A 25,998-nucleotide genomic window follows, 5' to 3' on the forward strand; every position below is an offset into this window, starting at 1 on the left:
CGTGCAGAGCCCCCGGCCTCGCCTAGATTGCCCAGCCGGCCGAGGTGGCACCTTGGCAGGCTGGGGCTGGGCTGCCACACCACGCTGCATAACATACCAAGCACAGATTCAATTTTCAAAATCGGCCCTCAAGCTGGAACAGATGCCTCAATTTATTGAAATGCACTTTACTTTTTTCAAATACAGCAACCCCCCCCCTCCCACCATCCCCGATCCTGTTAAAGCCATGCATTGTACTACATTACGGACAAAGTTTACAGGAATCTAAAGCAATGCAGTAAAAATTCAACGAAGCAATGTTGTAAAGCTAACAGTTGGCCAACTTAATTATTTGCCGGCCATTTCACCACAGCGAATGCACCGATATAAATTCCGCAACATTTAATGCTGCCTTGTGAAATACAAACAAAACTCAATTAAATTGTCATGTCCATGCTCATTACAGCTTAAGACCGGTCGCACAAAATAACCAATTTTAGGAGACAATTAAAGCTTTAAAGTTAAGTCCGACTTTACAGAAATGTTTTACCACACCCATTAGACTAAAGTTTAAAACTATACTTACAATTATAAATGTGTAAAGTGTTCAACTAAACGAGGTGTGTATCTTATTTACACACCATAGACATTAAAAGAATCGCATATCAATTAACACAACCCACATACAGTCCTTGCACTACCCCTCTACGTAACGTTTCTTCAGACCCAACAAATTTTAACTTTTTAAATCAAGCAAACCCCCAATATATGTACACTCTGGGAGGAAGTTCTCTGCAACCTGCAACAACAAAAGCAAGCATTGCCGACATCAAGAAGCAAAACCAACAGATCATCGTCGACCCCACAAAGGGCTCCATTCTCATTTGGAGAATTTGGTTTGCGTGGTCCCGATTTAGGCCAAGATTTGGTGACAAGTTGCCTCTCCAAACCATCCAATTCCCTTCGTCAATCTCTAAAATTGGGCACGAGAGCGTTGCCAACCAACTCCATTTGAAAGAAACTACTCTACATTTGTATTTTATCAGGTAAGGCCCACGGAGCTATGCAGCGCTCTTTCCGGAGAGACATGGCCACTGTTCTGCCCCACGGCAGATATGGGGCTGTGTTTACACAGGAACTTCCTGATATGATGGTGTCGAGTTTGGTCACGTGACCTGGAAGTGACGCATTAAGGGTCTCGAAGCGACGAGGCAAGGCAGGGGTGTCAGTCATTACAAAGAGTACAAAATGGAGGCACAATTAGCATCTCAGCGAAGACGGAAGCATCTGCTCATTGTGGGACTTTAAGAATCATTGTCTGCAAGTTCGTTTATCTCCATATATATAAAAGGCAAAGTTGTGAATGTGTGCCTGTTCAAAATGTTTAGCGTACTTCCCGACTTGCAACCAACTGGAAATTGGCCATGTGGGTACTTACCAGACTGTACACCACGCAAAAATGATAAAAAATACACTTTTTTTTAGGGGGGGGGGCGGGGAGCTCAATAATGTATAGATTTTTTGCACGGCAAGTGAGCTGTGGCGTCAAATCTGTCACGTGACCATCGCATGTGGAAGCGTAACGCATTGCAGTGTAGTGGTTAGCGTTGTTTGTGTGTGTATGTGTCTGTGTGTGTGTCTGTGTGTGTGTGTATCTGTGTATATCTGTGTGTGTGTGTGTAAGCGTAACGCATTGCAGTGTAGTGGTTAGCGCTACGCTGCGCTACGAACCCGGCGACCCGAGTTCGATTCCCGCTCACGGCCACCAAACGAGTAACTGCTTGGGTGTCAACATCGCCACTGGGGAGATAAAGGCGGCAGGGCGTGCTGCTGGCCACCAAACCCCTTCGTGTTCTTATAATTACTGGGACTCCTGTTATGTTAGGATTGCCGTTATAATGCTGTAAATGCCTTTATAATGCTGTTAAATTGTTACGATAAATATGGAGGCCTGGTTAACAACGAAGCCTGCCACTTGCATTATTGTGAATAGTTGTTTGTAATTAGATAAGTCGAACCAGACTTGTGCCCATGTAACTTTAATGCATTCTTGAGAGCAAGGATGAAGATGTATCTCGTCTACAGTTCAGTGTTATGTGCAGCAGCGCTGTACATTTGGGCTGCAGTATGGTGATTACACAAAGTGACCTTATTGAACATAGTAGCTTATTCTCTTGTTGTAGAGCTATTCAGTGCTAATGTAGGTGCCTGGTCCATCCAGGACCTATGATTGAGATTCATGTTGTCCAAGACAATGTTATGATGTTGCAGTGTTAATTAATTATATTGATATTGCAAGTATTAACAGATGCTCTATTTTGTGCTGTGTTTTCCCATGAGTTTTATGTCGTTCTATTCGTTAAATACGTTGGAGTCGGATGGTCACCCTGGCTCTGAAGGTTTACTACTCGGACAGTGATGCAACGCAGCGTAGTGAGGCCGAGACAGCCACCACAAATGGATAGCTCAACGAAGTGGCTTATCGTGTAGACATTTATAGCAGCAAAATACTCTAAAACGCATGCTTTTAAAAACGTGGGAGGGAAAAAAAAACAGAGGACCCGGAGAAAAATCCACATGACCACGGGGAGAACTTGCAAACTCCAAATATGCAGCAGGCGTCGGGGTTGGGATGGAACCCCAGACCTCCTGCTGCATACCAGGCAAAGTGAGTTAACATCTCCTAGCCACCGTGGCATCCAAATAGAATCGTCAAGAGGACATTCTGACACTTGAAGAAAACCTGTACCAATCTTGGCCATAACCATTCTTGTACCTCTTGATCTTCCAAACACGTGTAGAGGTGTTACGGGAGGGTGACACGCGGTTGTATAACGGTGGCCACAAACACGTCCGCTACGGTCACCACCCTGGGGGGCTGTGGGGGATGCTGTGATCACTCCCAGCCCCGCCCCTCAGTGAGAGACAGTATAAAAGGTGGGACCCGGGGAGCTGAGAGGCAGTTCAACTCAAGCAAGATGAAGAGCCAGTGAAGAACGAAGATTGACTAGCCAGACCCTGGAACTCCTTTGATTCGCTGACCTTCTGAGGGCCGGGCAAAGCAAGCCAGGGTGCGACACCGGAGCCGCGAGGGCCGATGTCCCTCTGAGGGCCGGACTCGTGTGGCTGGTGATCGGGACCTGCGCCGAAGCTGGGCCAGGTCAGATAGCCTCCCGGGAGAGGAACAGGATAGAGGGAACCAGGGAGCTAGCGTGGGCTAAAGCTCGGGGAACGTTTCCCTCTATAAAGTACGGGTGAAGAGGCCGTTACCTCTTCAAGTATAAGACTCGCAACTGTAACAGAAGTGTCTGTAATAAATACGTGTTGCCTCAAGTAAACAGTCTCCGACGTCAATAAGGCCACTATACATGTAGCCCTCCAGCAGGTCAGATCGTACAAAAGCATTAAATTTGGCATGCGATTGATCGATAAAAAAAATCTAGTCATGTTTAAGATTTTATATAAATGATGATTGAGAAGTTTTTCACGATATAATACGCAAATTATATTATGTGAGCAAATGCGGTAGTGTACCCATACTCTTTGGTTCTATTCGGTAAAGTCACTCCAGCGCTGTCCTCGAGACAGCCTGATCCCTTCACCGAGAAGATGGTTTCAAATTAAGCAACCATTGGAAAGATGTTCTAAATCGAACTAAACATTAAACTAATTTTCAATGGTACAGTATATTTTTCAAGTAGTGGTACCCCAAATTTTCGCAGCTCTTAAAAATTCCCCATTCACACCATCAATAGGTAAACTCCCCCCCCCCCCCCCCGCCAAACGGCATGTTCACCCGCACGTACACCACCTCTATGCTAAGTCGGCCAATCAAATGCTAATTTTTATGCTAATTCCTTTGTCAAGGCACCTTGTTTCCTCGCACACAGCTTAAAGGTCGCGGTCTGAGCGTGGCTGTGTTTCACTCCAGCGCTGTCCTCGAGACAGCCTGATCCCTTCACCCGATGAAGGCCGCTTGTGTTGTGGCCGAAACGTCGTGATTTTTGTTGTTTTATTTTTTACCTACGTGACTTTACCGAATAGAACCAAAGAGTATGGATCCTTGCAGTCACGAAAGCTTTAAATCTAGAAGTGTACCCATGGCTACAACCACGAGAAGGCGAGTAGAGTCAAGGACGTAATGAATGGGAAGAGGAATAGAAAGGGGTAGAGCAGACAAATGGAAAAATGGGATCAGGGACAATACCTTAAAAGGGTCTCTCTATCATCCTCCACGGAGCAGGGTATTTTCACAGGGGGGGGGGTTTGGGGGCAGAGGGTAAGGGATTCAGCAGGGATGGCCACACAAGTCACGTGACTTCCTCAGGGAGGCATTACAAAATCGGGCATCAGGTGTTTGGTAAAAGATGCAGGTGGAGATCCGATCAGAAATCCTCTCTTCTCTCAATACCCAGCCAGTGAACAGGGTGGCCACAACCTCAGCACCACGATAGCACCTCGTTGAGATCAATATAGCAAGTTGCCTCTGGCAACCTCGTTTCTCACAAAACCACAGATTTTAAAAAAGAAAGTCTTCGTTCATCATCGCCATGGAGAAATGCATCGTGCAGGACCTTGAAGCCGCAGTTAAATTTTGTTGGTGCAAATCTTAATTGGGTTAAGTTGTGGAAGAGGGGTAATTTTAAAACGTTTTTATTTTTTATCAGGCAAGACACCGAGCTATATTTGCACTTTTTCAGAAGCCACTTTACCACAAATGATCATTGAATAAAGCGGCTTTCTTGATAAACGCCGTTATTGCAAACAACAAAACCCATTTAGCACCACATTTGTATTATCTCGTGGTAGAAGAGTGGCTCTCGCACAACTACGAACCCAACGACGCAAAAAATAACTCGATTCTCAGCCACATCACGAGCGAATTATATCCAAATCGGTGGCTGGCTCCCCACCTTCCCATTCACCACAACCGCACAAGTGAAGCGTGGCAGGTGAAATAACCACCCCACCCCGCATGACAAGACAGCGCGGCCTTCGCCGAGCAGTTCATTGACAGGGCACCAAATAATAACGCTTTAAATGACGGGTTATTTTGAAAAGGCGACAATTTAAAATACAATCACTGGGTATCACCATCAAGCGCAAAGTAAAAACAAAAATGCTCGTCCGCATGCACTACGCATTATCATCATCATCGAGCTGTTATACACAGAGCCTTTTATTTTCCTGCATGCGCTTACGGAAATAATTCCATGAAGATAGCTGCAACTCAACTGCGTTCAATTAAGATCGCATTGAAATCACGCAGTTGCCTCTAAACGAGCAAAAGGCGAAAACGACCCGAGGCAAGGCCACTGGGCAACGGAAACCACGTGGCATTAAGAGGGCAAAGGTGCAGCCCTGCAGTGCCGATGTTTACCGCACACCGCACCCCCCCCCTCCCGTACCCGCAGCTCCTCCGTACGCAGGCTGCACGAAGGGACGGTGCCCGACCGCTGTGGCCCAGGCGTCGTGCCGCGCGTGGCCCGGGTGGCCGCCCGTGGCACCGCGGGGGGGTCCGGTCAACGTGCCCGGCGCGGAGTGGCAGCTCGCCGCCGCTCCGATACCGCACGTGTGGCAGCGAGCAGCGCCCCCCCCCGGGGTGCCCGGCGAGGACTGGACGGGGGGTGAGGGTGGGTTAGGCAGCGATTAGAACAAATCACGACGGACGACGTACGCATGTCAAACTTCTTATGCACCTTCTTGGTTCTTTCGGTAAAGTCACCACCACGTAGAAGGGAAACAATAAAATAATAAAAATATAAAACTTTAAAATTCTCACGACGTTTCGACTGCAAGACAAGCAATCATCATCAGGTGTAAAAACCACAGCAAGACATTTTTTTTTTAAAAGTGGCAGGTTTTTTTTTACATTAGCACCACGGAGAGCGATTTGGCAGTTATTCAGATGGACAAGTCCATCTATGTTCAGAAAAGAGGAGGGGGGAGACGAAAATGATGGATGCGGTCTGAAAGCCACCGTAAGCGTGAACAATCAATTAAGACCCGGAATGGTTTATCAAATCCTTCCAATGATTGCTAAGCCAGAATTCCTTCCTCTCGGTTGAAATTGTCTCTGTGTTTGTATATGTGGATAGCCTCATGAACGAATCTCTCATGGTAGCCAGATGGCTTACAGAGAACCTCTGTAAGCCATCAGGCTACCATGAGAGATTCTCCCGTTTCGGTCTTAGGAGGAGGGATAATTGCGATGTCATCACCCGAGAGCCAATCAGGTGCCAAGGGTTGCGCAATTCAGCCACTGGCACGCTGGCACCCGGGCTCGGATCTTGGTAGCCTCTTCCATCTCCTCCTCCTCAACCTGTAAAAACCCTCCACAGCTACCACTGTTAGCTAACTATTGTAACTCTCAAATGCAACTTTCATCAAGCCCCCCGAGTGTGAAGTGCAGTCTCCAACCTCGTATTCTCCACCATCTCTGGCTTCCTCGATTCCAGTGCCGTGAAGGGAAAATTTGCCCGAAATGCGGCCGATCAGCGTTGACTTTTTTTTCCACATTTTGTCAACATGTTGCCAAAGATGTCCCTTAAAGGCTTAACGGACGTTCGGGGCAAGTGCAGTGCGAGCAACTACGAGGCCGGCAAAGCACACGGAGGAGGTGGGGAAGCCAGACCCACGCCCGACCGCCTTCTCCCCAGTGGCGATGTTTATACATCGCACCAGGTGCTCATTGGATAGACCTCAGGAAAAGCCCGGGACCGTTTCAGATAATCGTCACCTGGCGTTGGCCGTAAGTGGGAATCAAACCCCGGTGGGTCGTAGGCGGGTTTGTGGTGCAGCGCATCAACCACTGTGCCACCGCTCCCCTAAACCATGGCACTGCTGCAGTGGCAAGATGTTAACTACCTCGCCTGGAGTACAATAGGTCGTGGGGTTTGATCCTGTAGCCAGGAATCAAATCTAGCTCGCGGGGTTCCGAGCTGCACACATTTCTCAACTCTGCAAGCCATGCAAGCCAAAAATTGAGATTCATTTATTTCCTGTAACAAGCTATATTAAATATTCTTGTTTCTTTCGGTAAAGTCACGTAAAAGGGAAATAATAAAAATAAAACATAATAAAATAAAAATGAAATTTATTTTATTTTTATTTAAATAAAATTAAAATGAAATTTATTTTATATGTATTTTATTTTATTATGTCTTAGCTGTATTAAAACCAATAGCCCATCATCCATAAGCCATATGCCTGCAGGTATTGAATGTTTATGGGTATCAACATCACAAATCCCTATCATCACTGTCGCAAAGAAGAAGTTCTCCATTGTGCCAATTTAATCCCGACAGGTGCCGTTGGCCCAAATCTGTGAATCCGTTTAGAGTATTTGGCAGCTAAACGTTCCCACGCGCTAAGCCACTTCGTTGCGTTACCTACCATTTGTGGGCAGGTCGCTTCTGAAAGAGCGATATAGTAAGTGGGCCTTACCCGCAACCTAAACAATTCTTTAAAATAGTTTCTAGCTGGTTCAGCTACCTTCATTCTCCCCAGTGCTGATTTAATCATCTTTTTCACTTACACACCGCACCAGGTAACTTCACTTGAAGGCAGTCTACCTACGCGAAGCCCAGAATGTGTTGGGATACAAAGCCACCACCGACGACGTTGTCTGTAGCCAGGAATCAAATCTAGCTCGCGGGGTTTCGAGCTGCACACATTTCTCAACTCTGCAAGCCAAAAATTGAGATTCATTTATTTCCTGCAACAAGCTGTATTAAATATTCTGGTTTCTTTCGGTAAAGTCACATAGAAGGGAAATAATAAAATAAAAAAAATAAAACATAAACTCAAAATGAAATTTATTTTATTTTTATTTAAATAAAATATAAATGAAATTTATTTTATATGTATTTTATTTTATTACGTCTTAGCTGTATTAAAACCAATAGCCTGTCATCCATTAGCCATATGCCTGCAGGTATTGAATGTTTATGGGTATCAACATCACAAATCGCTATCATCACCGTCGCAAAGAAGAAGTTCTCCATTGTGCCAATTTAATCCCGACAGGTGCCGTTGGCCCAAATCTGTGAATGAAGGCAAAAATGAATCTGGAACATTTCCAAATTAACTGTTTTGGGGCCGTCCAGAAATGACGTCACGCACCTGGGGGGGGGGGGGGGTCAGACATTTGTGACGATGTGTGACGACTGGGGGGGGGGGGGAGTTTGATAAATGTGACGTCACATCAAAATGCGCAACTTTAAATATAGACAACACGTTCCACTTAATTAGACTTTTTAATGTTTTCTCCTACAAGATAAGAGTGCAGCGGCACATTAAATACGCACTACAATGACAACAATAGTTTAAAGCGATTTGAAGCGTGTTTTTTTTTTTGCGGGGGGGGGGGGGTGAGGGGGGAGGGGGCAGAGCTTTGTGACGTCATATTTGAGGGCGGGGGGGGTCAAAAAAATCGTTCAGAATCACGTGACGTCATTTATGGACGGCCCCTTATGTGGCACCGCCGGGCTCTTTGGCCGGGTCACGCGCCGTCTATGACCAGCCACGTCTCATTGCCCTGTGACTACCGACCCGGCTTCAACACTTGATTTTTGCACACAGCGTTTTAATAAGTTTTTTTTTGTGTGGAATATTTGCTGGTTTATTCCAGAATGTTTCTGTTACGCGTTGTCGCTTTAAGATGTTCTGTGTTCAAATGTTGTTTGTTGCGGTTGCACCCGACTTAAGAGCCGCATGGCTCACAGGGGTATACCTAATAAATGAAACTTGAAACTTGAACACGCGCACGCACCGAAACCACGAACTTTTTCAGGTCAACGGGGTTAATCGCGCGTTCGTGTTGGCATAGCTGTCAACCCCTTATCAGTGCCCCTAGATTGTTACAGATCGATTCAAACCTTTATTGGTCACCCCCTGCCCTTATAAACATCAACGTTTAGCCAACGAGGTCCCGTTGCCAAGGGAGAAACGCAAACAGATGGACGAAACAATGTGTGCCCGTATTGAAACGGCTGTGCACCCAATAACCTTCGTTGAAAAATACTTGAAACCACTGCGACCCAGAACCAGCAAGAACAACAACCTCAGAACATTCGTGATTAAGCGGGTGACGAGTTGAAGAACTTTGCCCCAGTACAGCTAGAGGCGCCGGCCATAAATGACGTCGCGCGATTTTGGACGATTTTTGCCACCCCCCCCCAAAAAAAAAATATAAAACATGCTTCAAATCTCTTTAAACTATTATCATTGTAGCGCGTATTTAATGTGGCGCTGCACTCTGATGTTGTAGGTGAAAACATTTATTAAAAAGTCTATTTAATTAAGTAGAACGTTTTGATTTAAAGCTTTCGTGACTGCAGGGATCCATCTTATTGGTTCTTTCGGTAAAGTCACGTAGAATGGAAATAAAATAAAACATAATAAAATAACATTTTATTAAAAAATCAAATAAAGTAAATAATAAAACATAATAAAATTTTATTGAAAATTAAATGTTATTGCTTTATTTTTATTATTTTATTTCCATTCTACGTGACTTTACCGAAATAACCAAGATAAGTAGAACGTGTTGTCTATATTTAAAGTTGCGAATTTTGATGTGACGTCACATTTCTCAACTCCCCACCGCCCCTCGTCACACATCGTCACAAATGTCTGACCCCCACGTGACGTATCAATGGCTGTTATTTTAAACATTTCTGGGCAATTCCCACTGAGATTAAGGACTCTCTTACAAATCCAGGTTAATTGAAAACGCAAAAGTACATACAGCAATCCAATACAATCATGATTTCATTTATTTTTTTTCATTTATTTTATTGATTTTTTTCACCTACGTGACTTTACCGAAAAAAACCAAAGACTATCTTATTTGTCGTTTGAGCATCTTAACACCTCCTGTTTGATTGCCCTGAAAAGGGTCAAACCCCTCTTTAATACCCCCCCCACACATTGACCCCACGACACCCACACCAATCTGTCCAGAAGGCGACAACGTCGCCGACACGTTCACCTCCTCCTGGCAAACTTTCCCCAGTCCCAAGGCCTCCTCCTCCTCCTGCTGCTGCTGCTGCCCGAGCGAGTCGCCTGTTAGGACGACTCAAGCGGCTTCATTAAACCCCTAACCCGCAGCTTCGCGGTGTCCACAGTCATCCCGTGAACCACCCACCCCCACCCCCCAGTGCGTAACCTTTCGCCAAGACGACGGTGGAGTCGTCCGTGTTGATGTCACAGAGGATGCCCTCGTAGCGGATGCCCGCCATGGAGAGCAAGCTCATCCTGACGCCCATGCAGGCCGCCCAAGTGGCCATGGTCGCCGGCTCTGGCTACGGGCGACGAGAGGGGCTGGTGGGGCCGCCTTGGTGGGGCCGGGCAGGAGGAGGGGGGGGAGGGGGGAACTTGGCCCGGATCGTGAGACGACGACGATGATGATGATGGTGTTGGTGGTGGTGTTGATGATGGTGATGATGGTGGTGTTGTTGATGGTGGTGTTGATGGTGGTGGTGTTGATGGTGGTGGTGTTGTTGATGGTGGTGGTGTTGATGATGTTGGTGGTGTTGATGATGATGGTCTTGTTGATGGTGGTGGTGTTGATGGTGGTGGTGTTGATGGTGGTGGTGTTGATGGTGGTGTTGATGATGGTGGTGTTGATGATGATGGTGGTGTTTATGATGATGGTGTTGTTGTTGATGGTGATGTTGATGGTGTTGATGATGATGATGATGGTGGTGTTGTTGATGATGGTGATGATGGTGTTAATGATGGTGGTGTTTATGATGGTGTTGTTGTTGATGGTGATGTTGATGATGATGGTGGTGTTGATGATGTTGATGATGATGGTGTTGATGATGATGGTGTTGATGATGATGGTGATGTTGATGATGATGGTGGTGTTGATGATGTTGATGATGTTGATGATGATGGTGTTGATGATGATGGTGATGTTGATGATGGTGTTGATGATGATGATGGTGGTGTTGTTGATGATGGTGATGATGGTGTTAATGATGGTGGTGTTTATGATGATGATGATGGTGTTGTTGTTGATGATGATGGTGGTGTTGATGATGTTGATGATGATGGTGTTGATGAGGATGGTGTTGATGATGATGGTGATGTTGATGATGATGGTGGTGTTGTTGATGATGATGATGGTGTTGATGATGATGGCAACAACTCACGGCGTATCCCCCACGTGTTCACGGACACGCCACTGGCACTGCAATGCACTCTGGGTAGCGCCACGTGGGCGGGATTGTGGGGGGAGGGGGATTTGTTTCTCTTCCGCTCAACGTCGTGGGTTTTTTGCTTTGTGTTTCATTTTAGTAATTTTTAATTTAATTTTTATTTTCTATCTACGTGACTTTACCGAAAGAACCAGGAATGTGAACTGCATGAAATATAAAGCGGGTCACGTGCATGCTTCTCGACCAATAGAAATACGCGGCTTTTTTTAAACCGAGGGGCATTTCCCCACCCCGCCCACCCTGCCCCCCGTCCACCCCGCCCCTTACACCCCCACCCCGCCCCCTTACACCCCGCCCCCTTGCACCGCCCCGCCCTCTTCCACCCCGCCCCGCCTCCTTCCACCACGCCCCCTTCAAACCCCGCCCCTCCTCCACCCACGTCTCTCCGTGACGGTTTGAAGGCCCAGTTCAGTTTTCAGTTTATTTTAGCCCTGTGAGCGATTCGGCTCTTGAATCGGGTGCAACCACAACAAACAAAAAAAACAAAAACACGAACAAGAAAAACATCTTAAAGTGACTATGTGACTGTGCAAACAGAAAATCCATGAAAAAAACAGCAAAATATTCCTGAAAATTAGCCGTACACCAACGCTGTGTGCAAAAAATCCCAGTGGGATGCAAGTCAAACAACAACCACAACAACTTAGATTAAGGCCATCAGTTTAACTCCGTACTACAACAAAACAAACATGTCCAAACCTAAAAACGTTTTCCAAATCACCAAAAAATAAAGCCATAATTGCAGCGTAACAGTGATCACAGGGACTGTGACCGAATTTTTACAATTAACTACATAAATAACATGTAACACCAAATCCTAGAGCCATAGTTGGCTGCATGAGTTACTCCACAACAACAGATGCATCGGTCTGAGTATCAAATTACTCAATGTACCTTTAAGATCAGCACGCTAAATCAAAATACAGATAATACTTTGGAGCGTCATCCGGAGCGAAACATTTTATTTTATGTTACGCCAATGAATAGCAGTGGCAGCTAGGGGTGTACAACTCCTCGAGAGCAGTTTTGAGAGAAGATCTCATTGGTAGCGATTCAAGTTGCAGTTTATTGGCAATAGCATTCCAGACTCTGGGGGCATCAATAGCAAAGGCCCTTCCTACGGCAATAGGGAATGTGAAGCTGGTAAATGAGCGAAGACCTGAGGTCAAATTTGTTATTTGAAATAGAGTGGAGATCCAGCAGGTAGTCTGTGGATTTTTTTGTAAGTACATCGTGAATAAATAAGATCTGGTGCACAAGCCGTCGAACATTAAGAGACGTTAAGTTTGACCCAATGTAGAGATCACAGTGGTGAGTCCTATATGTGCAGTTCAATGTAAATTTTAAGGCCGAGTGATAGATGGAATCAAGCTTCTTCAGTACAGTACTTGGGGCTGATTTATACACGATGTCACAGTAGTCAAGTAGAGGCAGTATGGTAGCTTTTATCAATTCCAAACGGAACATTGGGGGGAAGCAGTGCTTGTGTCGATACAGAAAACCAATTTTTATTTGTGTCTTTTTACCAATATAATCAATGTGATCTTCAAAATTCAGTTTTGAATCCAGGATGACCCCAAGATACTTATAGATCTTGACTTGCTCTATTTTATAATTATTTAAGGAATGTAATTGGGGAAACATGACTTCCTGCTTTAGTCCTGGTGAGAAGCATAGCACCTTGGTTTTGTAGGTATTCAGGACTAGTTTAAGAGCAACTAGCTGATGTTGTAGTTTGTTGAAATCACCCTGTAGCTTAGCAATCACGTCATCCGGAGAGTGGCCAGCAGTAATCACTATTGTGTCATCTGCAAAAAGATTTACCCTGGAATGATCCAGGTCAGTGCCCAAGTCATTGACATAAAGAGAGAAGAAAAGGGGGCCGAGGATGGAACCCTGTGGAACCCCTTTTGTTATCTTAACACTGTTTGACCTCCAACCATCTGTGAATACAGTTTGGGTGCGAGAAAAGAGGTAATTTTGTAACCATTTTACTGTGTTTTCGGAAAAACCGAGGAACTTAATTTACTAAGCAGGGTGTTGTGGTCTACTGTATCAAAAGCTTTGGACAGGTCTAGAAAAAGACAGGTACAGTACTGCTTATTATCAAGGCTACTGTAAATGTGATTCAGAGAGTCTAATGCAGCAGATGTGGTGCTGTATTTTTTTCCGAACCCAGATTGTTTTAGATGTAGTAGATTGTTGGTGGACAGGAAACTGCTAATTTGGTAGGTCAATAATTTTTCAAAAATTTTCATCAACGGGGACAAAATTGAGATAGGTCAGTAGTTATTTGGATCATCTTTAGGGCCCCCTTTGTGAAGTGGACGGACATAGGAATGTTTCCATTCTAGAGGAACTGATGCTTCTTTGATGGACAGGTTGAAAATATGGGCTATAGGTTTGTATATTAGGTGACCAACAGTTAGTAGAGCAAAGACGGGAATACTATCTGCTCCGGAAGAGGAAGACCCTTTGAGGTAAGACAGTTGTTTCAGAACATTACTTTCGTGGATTGTCTGGAAACTAAATTCGTTTAATGTTTGGACAGGGGTGTAGGAATTTGCATGAGCAGAGGTGACTCCCAATACATTATAAAAAAAGATTACCAGCTTCAGAAAAATGAAGGTTAAAATTGTCAACTATTTTTTTGGGATCTGAAAAATATTCCCCATTTCGGTTAAGCTCAACGGGCAGATTGTCTGTTTTGGATGCCTTTTCGATATATTTGTTTTCAAGAAAATCCTGGCATTTCCATGTGATTCCAGGAGAGTGGAGAAAAAGTAGGCATTTTTTGCATGCCGTTTTTTTTGACGCATCTATTCCTTAAAATCCTGTATTCTAGCCAGTCATTGACCAAATTACTTTTCTCAGCACATGCCCAAGCCTTGTCCCTAGTTTTCATTAGCTTTGTAATCAAATGATCAAACCATGGTGGGCGGTTGCATTTAGTTTTAAATCTAACCAACGGAGCATGCTTGTTAAGAATTTGGAGAAACGTGTACCTGAAAGTCTCCCAAGCCGTAATCAGGTTGGGGATATCACAGACCTTGTCAATATCCGAGTGAAGCACATCATTAGCAAATGCCTGAGTGCTGAAGTGTCTCATAGAGTGCTTTTCAACCAATTTAGGGGGGCTTTGGGTCTGGCTGATGATCTCACTCCAAAAATGAAGGAGTGATCACTAAGGTTATTACCCAGAACACCAGTCAGTGTGAAATTGTGAGGGGCATATGTCAATAGGACGTCAAGCAGAGTTGACTGTCCCGAATATTTTAGGTTGGGTCTTGTGGGGACATTTATTAATTGAAACAGATTAAATTCATCTGCAAAATGTGTGGCCACGGCCGGCGGGTTTAGCCAATTCCAATTTAGATCACCCACTAAAACTATTTCACCTTTAGGGAGGCGCCCAAAAAGCTCTCTCAGTGCAGACGCAGCTTCAACATCCTTCCCACTAGGCGGTCGATAGCAGCACACTACCAATATCTGTTGATTATTTGGGAGCGTTATTTTGAGAGGGAGACCTTCAAAGCAACATTTTTTAAACAAGGAGTGAGCTAGTGAACAAGCTCCTCAGCCGCCACCATTTCAGTCTCCGACCGCCAGCACTTCCTCTGCGTCTTCGCCATCAACAACTCCAAGTCCTTCGAGGACATCCACCAGTACAGGTGGGTCGGTGTGTGTGTGTCGGACTTAACGCATCCACAAGTACAGGTGTGTGTGTGTCGGACTTAGTGCATCCACAAGTACAGGTGGGTCGGTGTGTGAGTGTGTCGGACTTAGTGAATCCACCAGTACAGGTGTGTGTGTGTCGGACTCAGTGCATCCACAAGTACAGGTGTGTGTGTCGGACTTAGTGCATCCACAAGTACAGGTGTGTGTGTGTCGGACTAAGTGCATCCACAAGTACAGGTGTGTGTGTGTGTGTCGGACTTAGTGCATCCACAAGTACAGGTGTGTGTGTGTCAGACTTAGTGCATCCACAAGTACAGGTGTGTGTGTGTGTCGGACTTAGTGCACCCACCAGTACAGGTGGGTCGGTGTGTGTGTCGGACTTAACGCATCCACAAGTACAGGTGTGTGTGTGTCGGACTTAGTGCATCCACCAGAACAGTGGGTCGGTGTGTGTGTGTGTGTCGGACTTAGTGCATCCACCAGTACAGATGGGTCGGTGTGTGTGTCGGACTTAGTGCATCCACAAGTACAGGTGTGTGTTTGTGTGTCGGACTTAGTGCATCCACAAGTACAGGTGTGTGTGTGTGTGTCGGCTTAGTGCATCCACAAATACACGTGGGTGTGTGTGTGTCGGCGGTGGGTGGCTTACTGCAGCTACCATATCATGCGTCTTGTGCTGGAAGAAATAAAGCCTCCAGTTAAATTTTTGACTTGTTACACTGGTCTACAGCCAAAATGCTTTCGAGAAATAAACATGTAGTCCAACTTTACTAATTCTGTGTCACTGAGCTGTCCGCTTGACACTGATGTTCCGGTGTGTCTGTTCCACCTGAAGAAGGAGACTTGTGTTGCCTCCGAAACGTCGTGATTTAATTGTTTTCTTTTGTTTTATTTTATTTTACCTCCGTGACTCCACCGTACAAATTGATTCTCATTGTTTCGTGAGGAGTCGACTCCTTTTTAATCGCATTAAGAATCGACTCCCATTGACTTGCACAGGGAATCGGATTGTAGATTGTATTAGAAATCGATTGCTCATTGAATTGCATGAGGAATCGACTTAGCGTCTGAATCAATTCCTTGTCGACTTGTGTTTGGAACCGGTTCGTGGTGTGGAGTTGGATCCGGGTCTGGGGGGTTCAGCATCGCCTGGTGAGTTTACACTCAACACTCACCACTACTCACCACTAGTACACTCACCACTAGTACACTCACCACTACTCACCACTAGTACACTCGCCACTAGTACACTCACCACTAGTACACTCACCACTACGCACCACTAGTACACTCACCACTACTCACCACTAGTACACTCACCACTACTCACCACTAGTACACTCACCACTAGTACACTCACCACTTACCACTACTCACCACTTACCACTAGTACACTCACCACTAGTACACTCACCACTTACCACTACTCACCACTCACCACTAGTACACTCACCACTACTCACCACTCACCACTAGTACACTCACCACTAGTACACCCACCACTCACCACTAGTACACTCACCACTAGTACACTCACCACTAGTACACTCACCACTACTCACTAGTACACTCACCACTACTCACCACTAGTACACTCACCACTCACCACTACTCACCACTCACCACTAGTACACTCACCACTAGTACACTCACCACTCACCACTAGTACACTCACCACTAGTACACCCACCACTCACCACTAGTACACTCACCACTAGTACACTCACCACTAGTACACTCACCACTACTCACCACTACTCACCACTAGTACACTCACCACTAGTACACTCACCACTCACCACTAGTACACTCACCACTACTCACCACTAGTACACTCACCACTAGTACACTCACCACTCACCACTAGTACACTCACCACTAGTACACTAACCACTACTCAACACTCACCACTAGTACACTCACCACTACTCACCACTACTCACCACTAGTACACTCACCACTAGTACACTCACCACTACTCACCACTACTCACCACTCACCACTAGTACACTCACCACTAATACACTCACCACTAGTACACTCACCACTAGTACACTCACCACTCACCACTAGTACACTCACCACTAGCACACTCACCACTCCCCCACTAGTACACTCACCACTACTCACCACTAGTACACTCACCACTAGTACACTCACCACTAGTACACTCACCACTACTCACCACTACTCAACACTCACCACTAGTACACTCACCACTAGTACACTCACCACTAGTACACCCACCACTCACCACTAGTACACTCACCACTCATCACTAGTACACTCACCACTAGTACACTCACCACTAGTACACCCACCACTCACCACTACTCACCACTAGTACACTCACCACTAGTACACTCACCACTCACCACTACTCACTACTAGTACACTCACCACTAGTACACTCACCACTCACCACTAGTACACTCACCACTCACCACTGCTCACCACTCACCACTACTCACCACTAGTACACTCACCACTAGTACACTCACCACTCACCACTACTCACCACTCACCACTACTCACCACTAGTACACTCACCATTCACCACTACTCACCACTCACCACTACTCACCACTAGTACACTCACCACTAGTACACTCACCACTACTCACCACTAGTACACTCACCACTAGTACACTCACCACTAGTACACCCACCACTCACCACTACTCACCACTAGTACACTCACCATTAGTACACTCACCACTCACCACTAGTACACTCACCACTCACCACTACTCACCACTCACCACTACTCACCACTAGTACACTCACCACTCACCACTACTCACCACTCACCACTACTCACCACTAGTACACTCACCACTAGTACACTCACCACTCACCACTACTCACCACTCACCACTACTCACCACTAGTACACTCACCAATCACCACTAGTACACTCACCACTAGTACACTCACCACTCACCACTACTCACCACTCACCACTACTCACCACTAGTACACTCACCATTAGTACACTCACCACTCACCACTACTCACCACTCACCACTACTCACCACTAGTACACTCACCACTAGTACACTCACCACTACTCACCACTAGTACACTCACCACTAGTACACTCACCACTAGTACACTCACCACTAGTACACTCACCACTCACCACTAGTACACTCACCACTCACCACTACTCACCACTCACCACTACTCACCACTAGTACACTCACCACTCACCACTACTCACCACTCACCACTATTCACCACTAGTACACTCACCACTAGTACACTCACCACTCACCACTACTCACCACTCACCACTAGTACACCGTTGTGTCTGTTCCACCTGAAGAAGGAGACTTGTGTTGCCTCCAAAACGTCGTGATTTAATTGTTTTCTTTTATTTTGTTTTATTTTACCTCCGTGACGCCACCGTATAAATTGATTCTCAACATTGTTTCGTGAGGAGTCGACTCCTTTTTAAACGCATTAAGAATCGACTCCTATTGACTTGCACGGGGAATCGGATTGAAGAGTTGTATTAGAATTCGATTGCTCATTGAATTGCATGAGGAATCGACTTAGAGTCTGAATCAATACCTTGTCGACTTGTGTTTGGAACCGGTTCGTCGTGTGGAGTTGGATCCGGGTTTGGGGGGTTCAGCATCGCCTGGTGAGTTTACACTCAACACTCACCACTACTCACCACTAGTACACTCACCACTAGTACACTCACCACTACTCACCACTCACCACTAGTACACTCACCACTACTCACCACTAGTACACTCACCACTCACCACTACTCACCACTAGTACACTCACCACTAGTACACTCACCACTCACCACTAGTACACTCACCACTCACCACTACTCACCACTACTCACCACTAGTACACTCACCACTAGTACACTCACCACTAGTACACTCACCACTCACCACTAGTACACTCACCACTACTCACCACTAGTACACTCACCACTAGTACACTCACCACTACTCACCACTAGTACACTCACCACTACTCACCACTCACCACTAGTACACTCACCACTAGTACACTCACCACTACTCTCCACTCACCACTACCCACCACTAGTACACTCACCACTAGTACACTCACCACTACTCTCCACTCACCACTACCCACCACTAGTACACTCACCACTAGTACACTCAACACTCACCACTACTCACCACTCACCACTAGTACACTCACCACTACTCACCACTACTCACCACTCACCACTAGTACACTCACCACTAATACATTCACCACTACTCACCACTAGTACACTCACCACTAGTACACTCACCACTAGTACACTCACCACTACTCACCACTCACCACTACTCACCACTAGTACACTCACCACTACTCACCACTAGTACACTCACCACTCACCACTAGTACACTCACCACTACTCACCACTCACCACTACTCACCACTCACCACTACTCACCACTAGTACACTCACCACTACTCACCACTAGTACACTCACCACTCACCACTACTCACCACTAGTACACTCACCACTAGTATACTCACCACTAGTACACCCACCACTCACCACTACTCACCACTCACCACTAGTACACTCACCACTAGTACACTCACCACTCACCACTACTCACCACTAGTACACTCACCACTAGTACTCTCACCACTCACCACTACTCACCACTAGTACACTTACCACTAGTACACTCACCACTCACCACTAGTACACTCACCACTAGTACACTCACCACTCACCACTAGTACACTCACCACTAGTACACTCACCACTAGTACACTCACCACTCACCACTACTCACCACTAGTACACCCACCACTCACCACTAGTACACTGACCACTAGTACACTCACCACTCACCACTACTCACCACTAGTACACTCACCACTCACCACTAGTACACTCACCACTACTCACCACTAGTACACTCACCACTCACCACTAGTATACTCACCACTAGTACACTCACCACTCCCCCACTCCCCCTCCCTCCCCCCCAGGACGAGGACTTTGTCACCACCATGGCCAACGCGGCCTCCCTATCTCACGCTCTGCGCCCTGACCCTTCTGCTGTCCCTGCTGCTGTTGCTGCCCCTGCTGTCCCTGCTGCTGCTGCCCCTGCTGTCCCTGCTGCCCCCGCTGTCCCTGCTGCCCCTGTTGCTGCCCCTGCTGTCCCTGCTGCTGCTGCCCCTGCTGCTGCTGTCCCTGCTGTCCCTGCTGTCCCTGCTGCCCCTGCTGCTGTCCCTGCTGCTGCTGCTGCCCCTGCTGCCCCCGCTGTCCCTGCTGTTGCTGTCCCTGCTGCTGCTGTCCCTGCTGTCCCTGCTGCTGTCCCTGCTGCTGCTGCCCCTGCTGTTGCTGCCCCTGCTGCTGCTGTCCCTGCTGCTGCTGCCCCTGCCGCCGCTGCCCCTGCTGCCCCTGCCGCCGCTGCCCCTGCTGTCCCTGCTGCTGCTCCTGCTGCTGTCCCTGCTGCTACTGCCGCACTGCCGCTTGGCTCCCCGCTGTGCCGCTGGTGGCTCGGCTTCCTGGGCGCTCTCAGACGCTGCTGCTGCTGCTGCACCACCACCAACACCACCGCCGCTGGCTGTGGTGTTGGTGGTGGTGTTGGTGGTGGTGTTATTGGTGGTGGTGTTGGTGGCGTTGGTGGTGGTGGTGTTGTCGGTGGTGGTGTTGGTGGCGGTGGTGGTGTTGGTGGTGGTGGGGGTGGTGGTGTTGGTGGTGGTGGCGGTGGTGGTGGTGTTGGTGGGGGTGGTGGCCGTGGTGGCAGTGGTGGTTGCGAGCAACCCGAGGAGTGGGCGGTGGCAGTGGTGAGGGCGGCTGGGACGCCGCGCTCACTCCTCACGCTGCTCACTGACCGTGAGGACGACGACCAGGTGAGACCACGGGTGGGGCGCACAAGGATATGTGTCTGTGTGTGTGTAGGTCGACTCAGCCTCAAATGAGTACCTGGAGGGATGTGTAAACATCGCCGCTAGGGAGACAAAGGCGGCCGGGCATAGTGCTGGCCACCCACCCCCTCGTGTGCTGTGCCGGCCTTTAAAGGCGCTCGCTAACAGCACTTGCCCCTACAGTCTGTTAAGGCTATACGGGGTATCTTTGTCTGTGCGCAGCACGGGCTAGAGAAGAGATGGAGTGACGTGGTACAAGAAGACGTGGAGCTGAGTCGACTTCCCGATGACTGGTACCAGCGGTGTAAAAATCGGCCTCTGTGGAGGAGGCTCGTGAAGGACGCTACTGGGCAGTTGGAGGCAGTCGCCCTCCAACAACAACGGAGGGCGGAGGAGCGACGCTCAGAACAACGAGCGGAGCGCCGGATGGCTAAAGCACAGCAGGTTGGCACAGGAGGGGGCACAGGCGGTGCATCAGCCAGTCATCTCAGTCAGTCGACCCGTGGCACCTGGGTCTGTCCCTTGACCTTCTGCCAGCGGGCGTTCGACACTTCACGTGGCCTCAAGGTGCACATAGCCTGGCACAAGCGTCGTGGTGACATCACCGCCACTTGGTGGCGTATGGCGGTTGTTGTTTGTGCATCTCCTCATCTCCCCGTGCCCCCACAGGTGCGTGCATATGCATGTGAGGTGTTGCAAGTCCTCAGCTCCAACCATGTTGGCGCATTGGCCCTCTGCAACAATGGAGGCATCGCGGCCTTCGCCAGCCTGCTGGGACGCACTCACAACCCTCACACCCTGGAGAAGATCACCGGTAGCAACCCACCCACACTCACCACCCACTCTCGCCACTCACACTCACCACTCACCACCCACTCTCGCCACCCACACTCACCACCCACGCTCACCACCCACACTCACCACCCACACTCACCACCCATGCTCGCCACGCTCGTCACGCTCACCACTCTCACCACGCTCACTACTCTCACCAGGCTCACCACTCTCACCAGGCTCACCACTCTCGCCATGCTCACCACCCACACTCACCACTCACACTCACCACCCACCCACCCTCGCCACCCCTACCCCAGGCACGCTGTGGAACCTGTCGTGCCACGAGCCTCTGAGGGCTGCGCTGGTGGAGCTCTGCCTCCCGGCGCTGGTGGAGCTCGTGCTGGTGCCAGAGAGCGGCTGGAGGAGCAACGTTGGAGACAAACCCTCCTCACCGTCCTCACCCAGCTCGCCCGTCTCACCCTCCTCACTCAGCTCGCCCGCCTCGCCTTCCGCGGCGTTCTGCAACGCCTTGGCGTGCCTGCGGTAAGGCGCGCCGAGGCAGACCTGACGGGGACGTCGCGGTGGACGCGACGGGAATGTCGCGGTTGACGTGACGGGGACGTCAGGGTTCACGTCACGGCGGTGACGTTGCAGGGAGTTGAGCTCGGCAGACCCGGACAGGCGGCTGAGCATGCGGCAGTGCGAGGGGCTGGTGGACTGCGTGCTGCACTTCATCCGCTCGGCACTCAAAGGGCACAACATCGAGACTCAGGTGACCCCCACACCAAGATGGGTAGTGGTAAAGTAGTGGTTAGCGCTACGAACCCGGCGACCCGGGTTCAATTCCCGCTCGTGGCCAACACCGGTGAAGATTATCTGAAATGGTCCTGGGCCTCCCCTAGGTGTACTCAGCCTCAATTGAGTACCTGGTGTGGTGTGTAAACATCGCCACTGAGCAGACAAAGGTGGTCGGGCGTTGTGCTTGCCACCAACCCCCTCGTGTGCCGTTCCGGTCTCTTCATAGGTGCTCGCTAACAGCACTTGCCCCTACAGTCTGTTGAGGCTATATGGAGGGTCTTTGTTTATGTATGTGTATGTATGTACACGTGTGTGGATGTATGTGTATGTGTATGTATGTCCGTGTGTGTGTATTGTCCGGCAAAAACAACCCCCTACCTCCTCGAGGTGCCGGACGGCAAAATTGTGGTGGGCAGTGCCGTGGGGGGAGGGCCAATTTAGATTGGCCTTTCCCTTCATGGCATTTGTTACCACCACAATGGCCAAAAGGGGGCTTTGGACCGGTGCGAGGGACTGGTAACCCCTCCACTTTCAATTAACTACCACTAAAATACGAGGTAATGCATTTATTAAGTTTGTGCCGGAGGCACCAGGGGTACGGGCGTCTATGACGTCTCCTGGCCAAACCCCATTTGGCGGAGCGAGGAGATTGAATCTTTATCCTCGGGGCTTCTTCAGAAACAACAAAAAGCCTCTACGGATGGCCACGTGGAATGTTCGAACGCTCATTGCGGAGGAGAGGCTTCCATTCTTTTGTTGGGAGCTGGACCGGTACCGCCTGCATCTCTATGGTATTCAGGAGGTCCAGGGGACCGGCTCTGGCTCCTGCCACCATGAGGGGTGGACAGTCCTTTACTCGGGGCAGGAGACTGCCAAACAACAGGGAATGGCTCTTCTTCTGAACAAAAGAATGAAGGGGGCGTGGGAGTGTGGCGGTCAGGTGTGGGATGCTGTAATCCCCAGGCTACTTTGGGCTCGCCTTCCCATCAACCAGAGGCAAGGAGTGGTGGTCGTGGTTATGTATGCCCCCACTGAAGACGAACATCTGGAAGGATGCAGGCAAGGCCGATGAGTCAGATGGCTTCTATGACCTCCTGTCAAAGATACTGGCTAAAGTGGCCCCTCGGGATAGAGTCATCTTGTTGGGTGACTTCAATGCCCGAGTTGGTCATGATGCTAGCACCTGGTCTGGAGTGATTGGAGGGCATGGGCCAGATCAGCTCAATAACAACGGTAAGAGGCTGATAGATTTTTGTGCAGCCCATGGGCTTGTAATTACCAACACGCTGTTCCGGCATCGGCACATCCACACAACATCATGGATGCATGCCAGGTCCAAGTGTAACGAGTTCAACTGAGTCGCAGACGTTGTCTTGGGAGCAACACTTTATTCAGAAACTCAACGTAACATAACACAACCTACACTTGGGTGTTGAATGCTCATCTAGCCACGCTACGGCAGAACTAGACACGGTTCGCTATCCCGGCCCAGACCACAAGCTGGGTCCCGGACCACGTGGCTAGAGGCTTCTTCAACCCGACGTGGATCTTCATCACCAGTAACACGAAGAACCCCGAGCCCCTCCCGGGGCCCCCGTTATATCGGCCTGGGCTGGGGTTGGCTCCGCCCCTCGCCCCGCCCACCTTCCAGATCTCTCCGGCTCTTTCTGAAGGCTCCCCAAGAGCTCTGCTATACCACGTGACCGCCCAGCGGCCCCCGTCCACCGGAGGCCCCCCTCCAATATCATCCGGTTACGTGTCGGCAGGCCAACCAGCGTATCATGCCCCAACGTAACCCTGGCTGGCTGACACTCCCTCTCGCTCCCTCACCGGGAGCCCGCACCGCACACCGCACATGGTGCCTCCACGCTGCACAGCGCTCACCCAAGCCCCGTGAGGGCTGGTACTTCGCCCAGTAAGCGGACTACACATAATGCCAAGACATTATCCGCTGCGGTTTCGTAAGCCCGGCACCACACAGTGACAATCACAGTCACTACACAAGCAAGACCATCTGCTGGACTACATTGTGATGGAACAGTGGATGCGGGCCCATGTCCTTGACACCAGGAGCTGATCTGCCCACTGACCATCGACTTGGCATCTTTAAGATGTGCCTGCCATTCTTCCACTCCGGTGGTGGGTGTACACCCAGGACCCCATTCAAACCCATAGTGGCATGGTCTCACCTAGCTGATTAAAATTTCAAGCGAGAATTTAATCATCGCTTGCAGCTGGGGTTGGCATCATCCCAAACCTCCTCATGTCGAGGGGAAATGGGCGAGGTTTAGGACTGTGGCTTATGCAGCTGCAATGGCTTCTTTGGGTACACGGTCCAGACCTCCTCAGAGACCCTGGCTGACAAAGGAGGTGTTCAGGCTGGCTGAGAAAAAGCGACAGGCCCACTCTCATCATCTACAACATCCCATGTCAGAGAATGAGGAGGCTTACCGAAGCCTTCGCTCGGAGGTTCGTAGAGCCGTGAGGCGCCTTAAGGATGGTTGGTGGTTGCAGGTTGCTGAGCAGATGGAGTCTGCCCCAATGGCCTGTGATCACAAATTCCTATTTAACTCCATCAAAAAAGTAACCTGCAGCGCCACACCTATTACCATCATTAGGAGAAAGAACGGTGATCCAATCTCCGACCCCCAGGAACAGGTTTGCAGATTTGCTGAGCATTTTTGGGAGGTCCTGGGGGAGGGGAAATCACCCAACCTGGAAAACATCGTGGCACAAAGTGAGGATGACCCTGCTGAGGCTGCGGTGCCTCATAGAAGAGGAAGTCACCCCCTGTGAGTGGCTGGCTGAGGTGCCATCTGTTGAAGAAGTACTGAAGGCGATCCGGAGTCTGAGACCAGGAAAGGCACTGGGTAGAGATGATCTCCCAAGCAAAATGCTGAGGGAGGGTGGCATTTGAGCACAGACTGCCCTATATGACATCATAACAGCAGTCTGGACCACTGGACGGGTTCCGCAGGATTGGAAGGATGCCCTGGTGGTCCCCCTCTTTAAGAAGGGGGAACGCACGGACTGTAACAACTACAGGGGCATCTCATGCCTCAGTGTGCCGGGAAAGGTCCTGGCAAGGATTATTCAACATCGCCTTGTCAGGCACGCTGAGGCGAGGCTTGCAGAGCCCCATTGCGGTTTCAGGAAAGGGCGGTCCTGCAAAGATGCCATATTTTCTATCGGTCTGCTACAGCAGAAGTGTAGGAAATTCCACATCTCCGCTTTTTTGACCTGCTCAAGGCCTATGATACCATCAGTAGGCCTGGGCTCTGGGTTGTTCTTAGTGCTTTCGGAGTCCCTAACGCTCTGCTTATGATCATTAAGGAACTTCATGATGGTGAGCGGGCCAGGGTAGAACTTCGTGGCCGGGGTGCGACAGTGATGTCCTCTGGCTCCCACATTATTTAACATCTATTTTGACCACGTAGTTCGTGAAGCCTTCAATAGCTGTACCGGGGGAATCTCCATTTGGTACAGATATAAGGGAGGCTGATCGATGCCCAGGTGCAGTCAAGGGATGGCTCCCTATTGCTCAACCACGTTATGTATGCCGATGATTTGGTAATTGCTGCTCATTCAGAGGAGGAATTGGAGATGCTGGCTGCTGAGACTGGAGCGTGCCACTAAGAGATGGGGCCTTACCATCA

General features: G+C 48.8%; 1 protein-coding gene across 1 annotated transcript; it reads right to left on the minus strand.

The window, feature by feature from the left end:
• Positions 1 to 123: 123 nt before the first annotated feature.
• LOC142918211 (uncharacterized) lies at positions 124 to 22,306 on the minus strand. Its single transcript, XM_076062341.1, has 4 exons — positions 21,892 to 22,306; positions 10,151 to 11,136; positions 5,388 to 5,595; positions 124 to 778 (listed from the first exon to the last, which is right to left on the minus strand). Exons 1-2 carry the CDS (start codon positions 22,304 to 22,306, stop codon positions 10,235 to 10,237), a joined length of 1,317 nt encoding a protein of 438 aa, XP_075918456.1. The 3' UTR covers positions 124 to 778; positions 5,388 to 5,595; positions 10,151 to 10,234.
• Positions 22,307 to 25,998: the final 3,692 nt, after the last annotated feature.

The sequence above is a fragment of the Petromyzon marinus genome, unplaced genomic scaffold, assembly GCF_048934315.1.
Source record: "Petromyzon marinus isolate PM22_M1 ecotype Great Lakes invasive population unplaced genomic scaffold, UKy_Petmar_22M1.pri1.0 PM_G_Scaffold_57, whole genome shotgun sequence".
Classification (NCBI taxonomy): domain Eukaryota; kingdom Metazoa; phylum Chordata; class Hyperoartia; order Petromyzontiformes; family Petromyzontidae; genus Petromyzon; species Petromyzon marinus.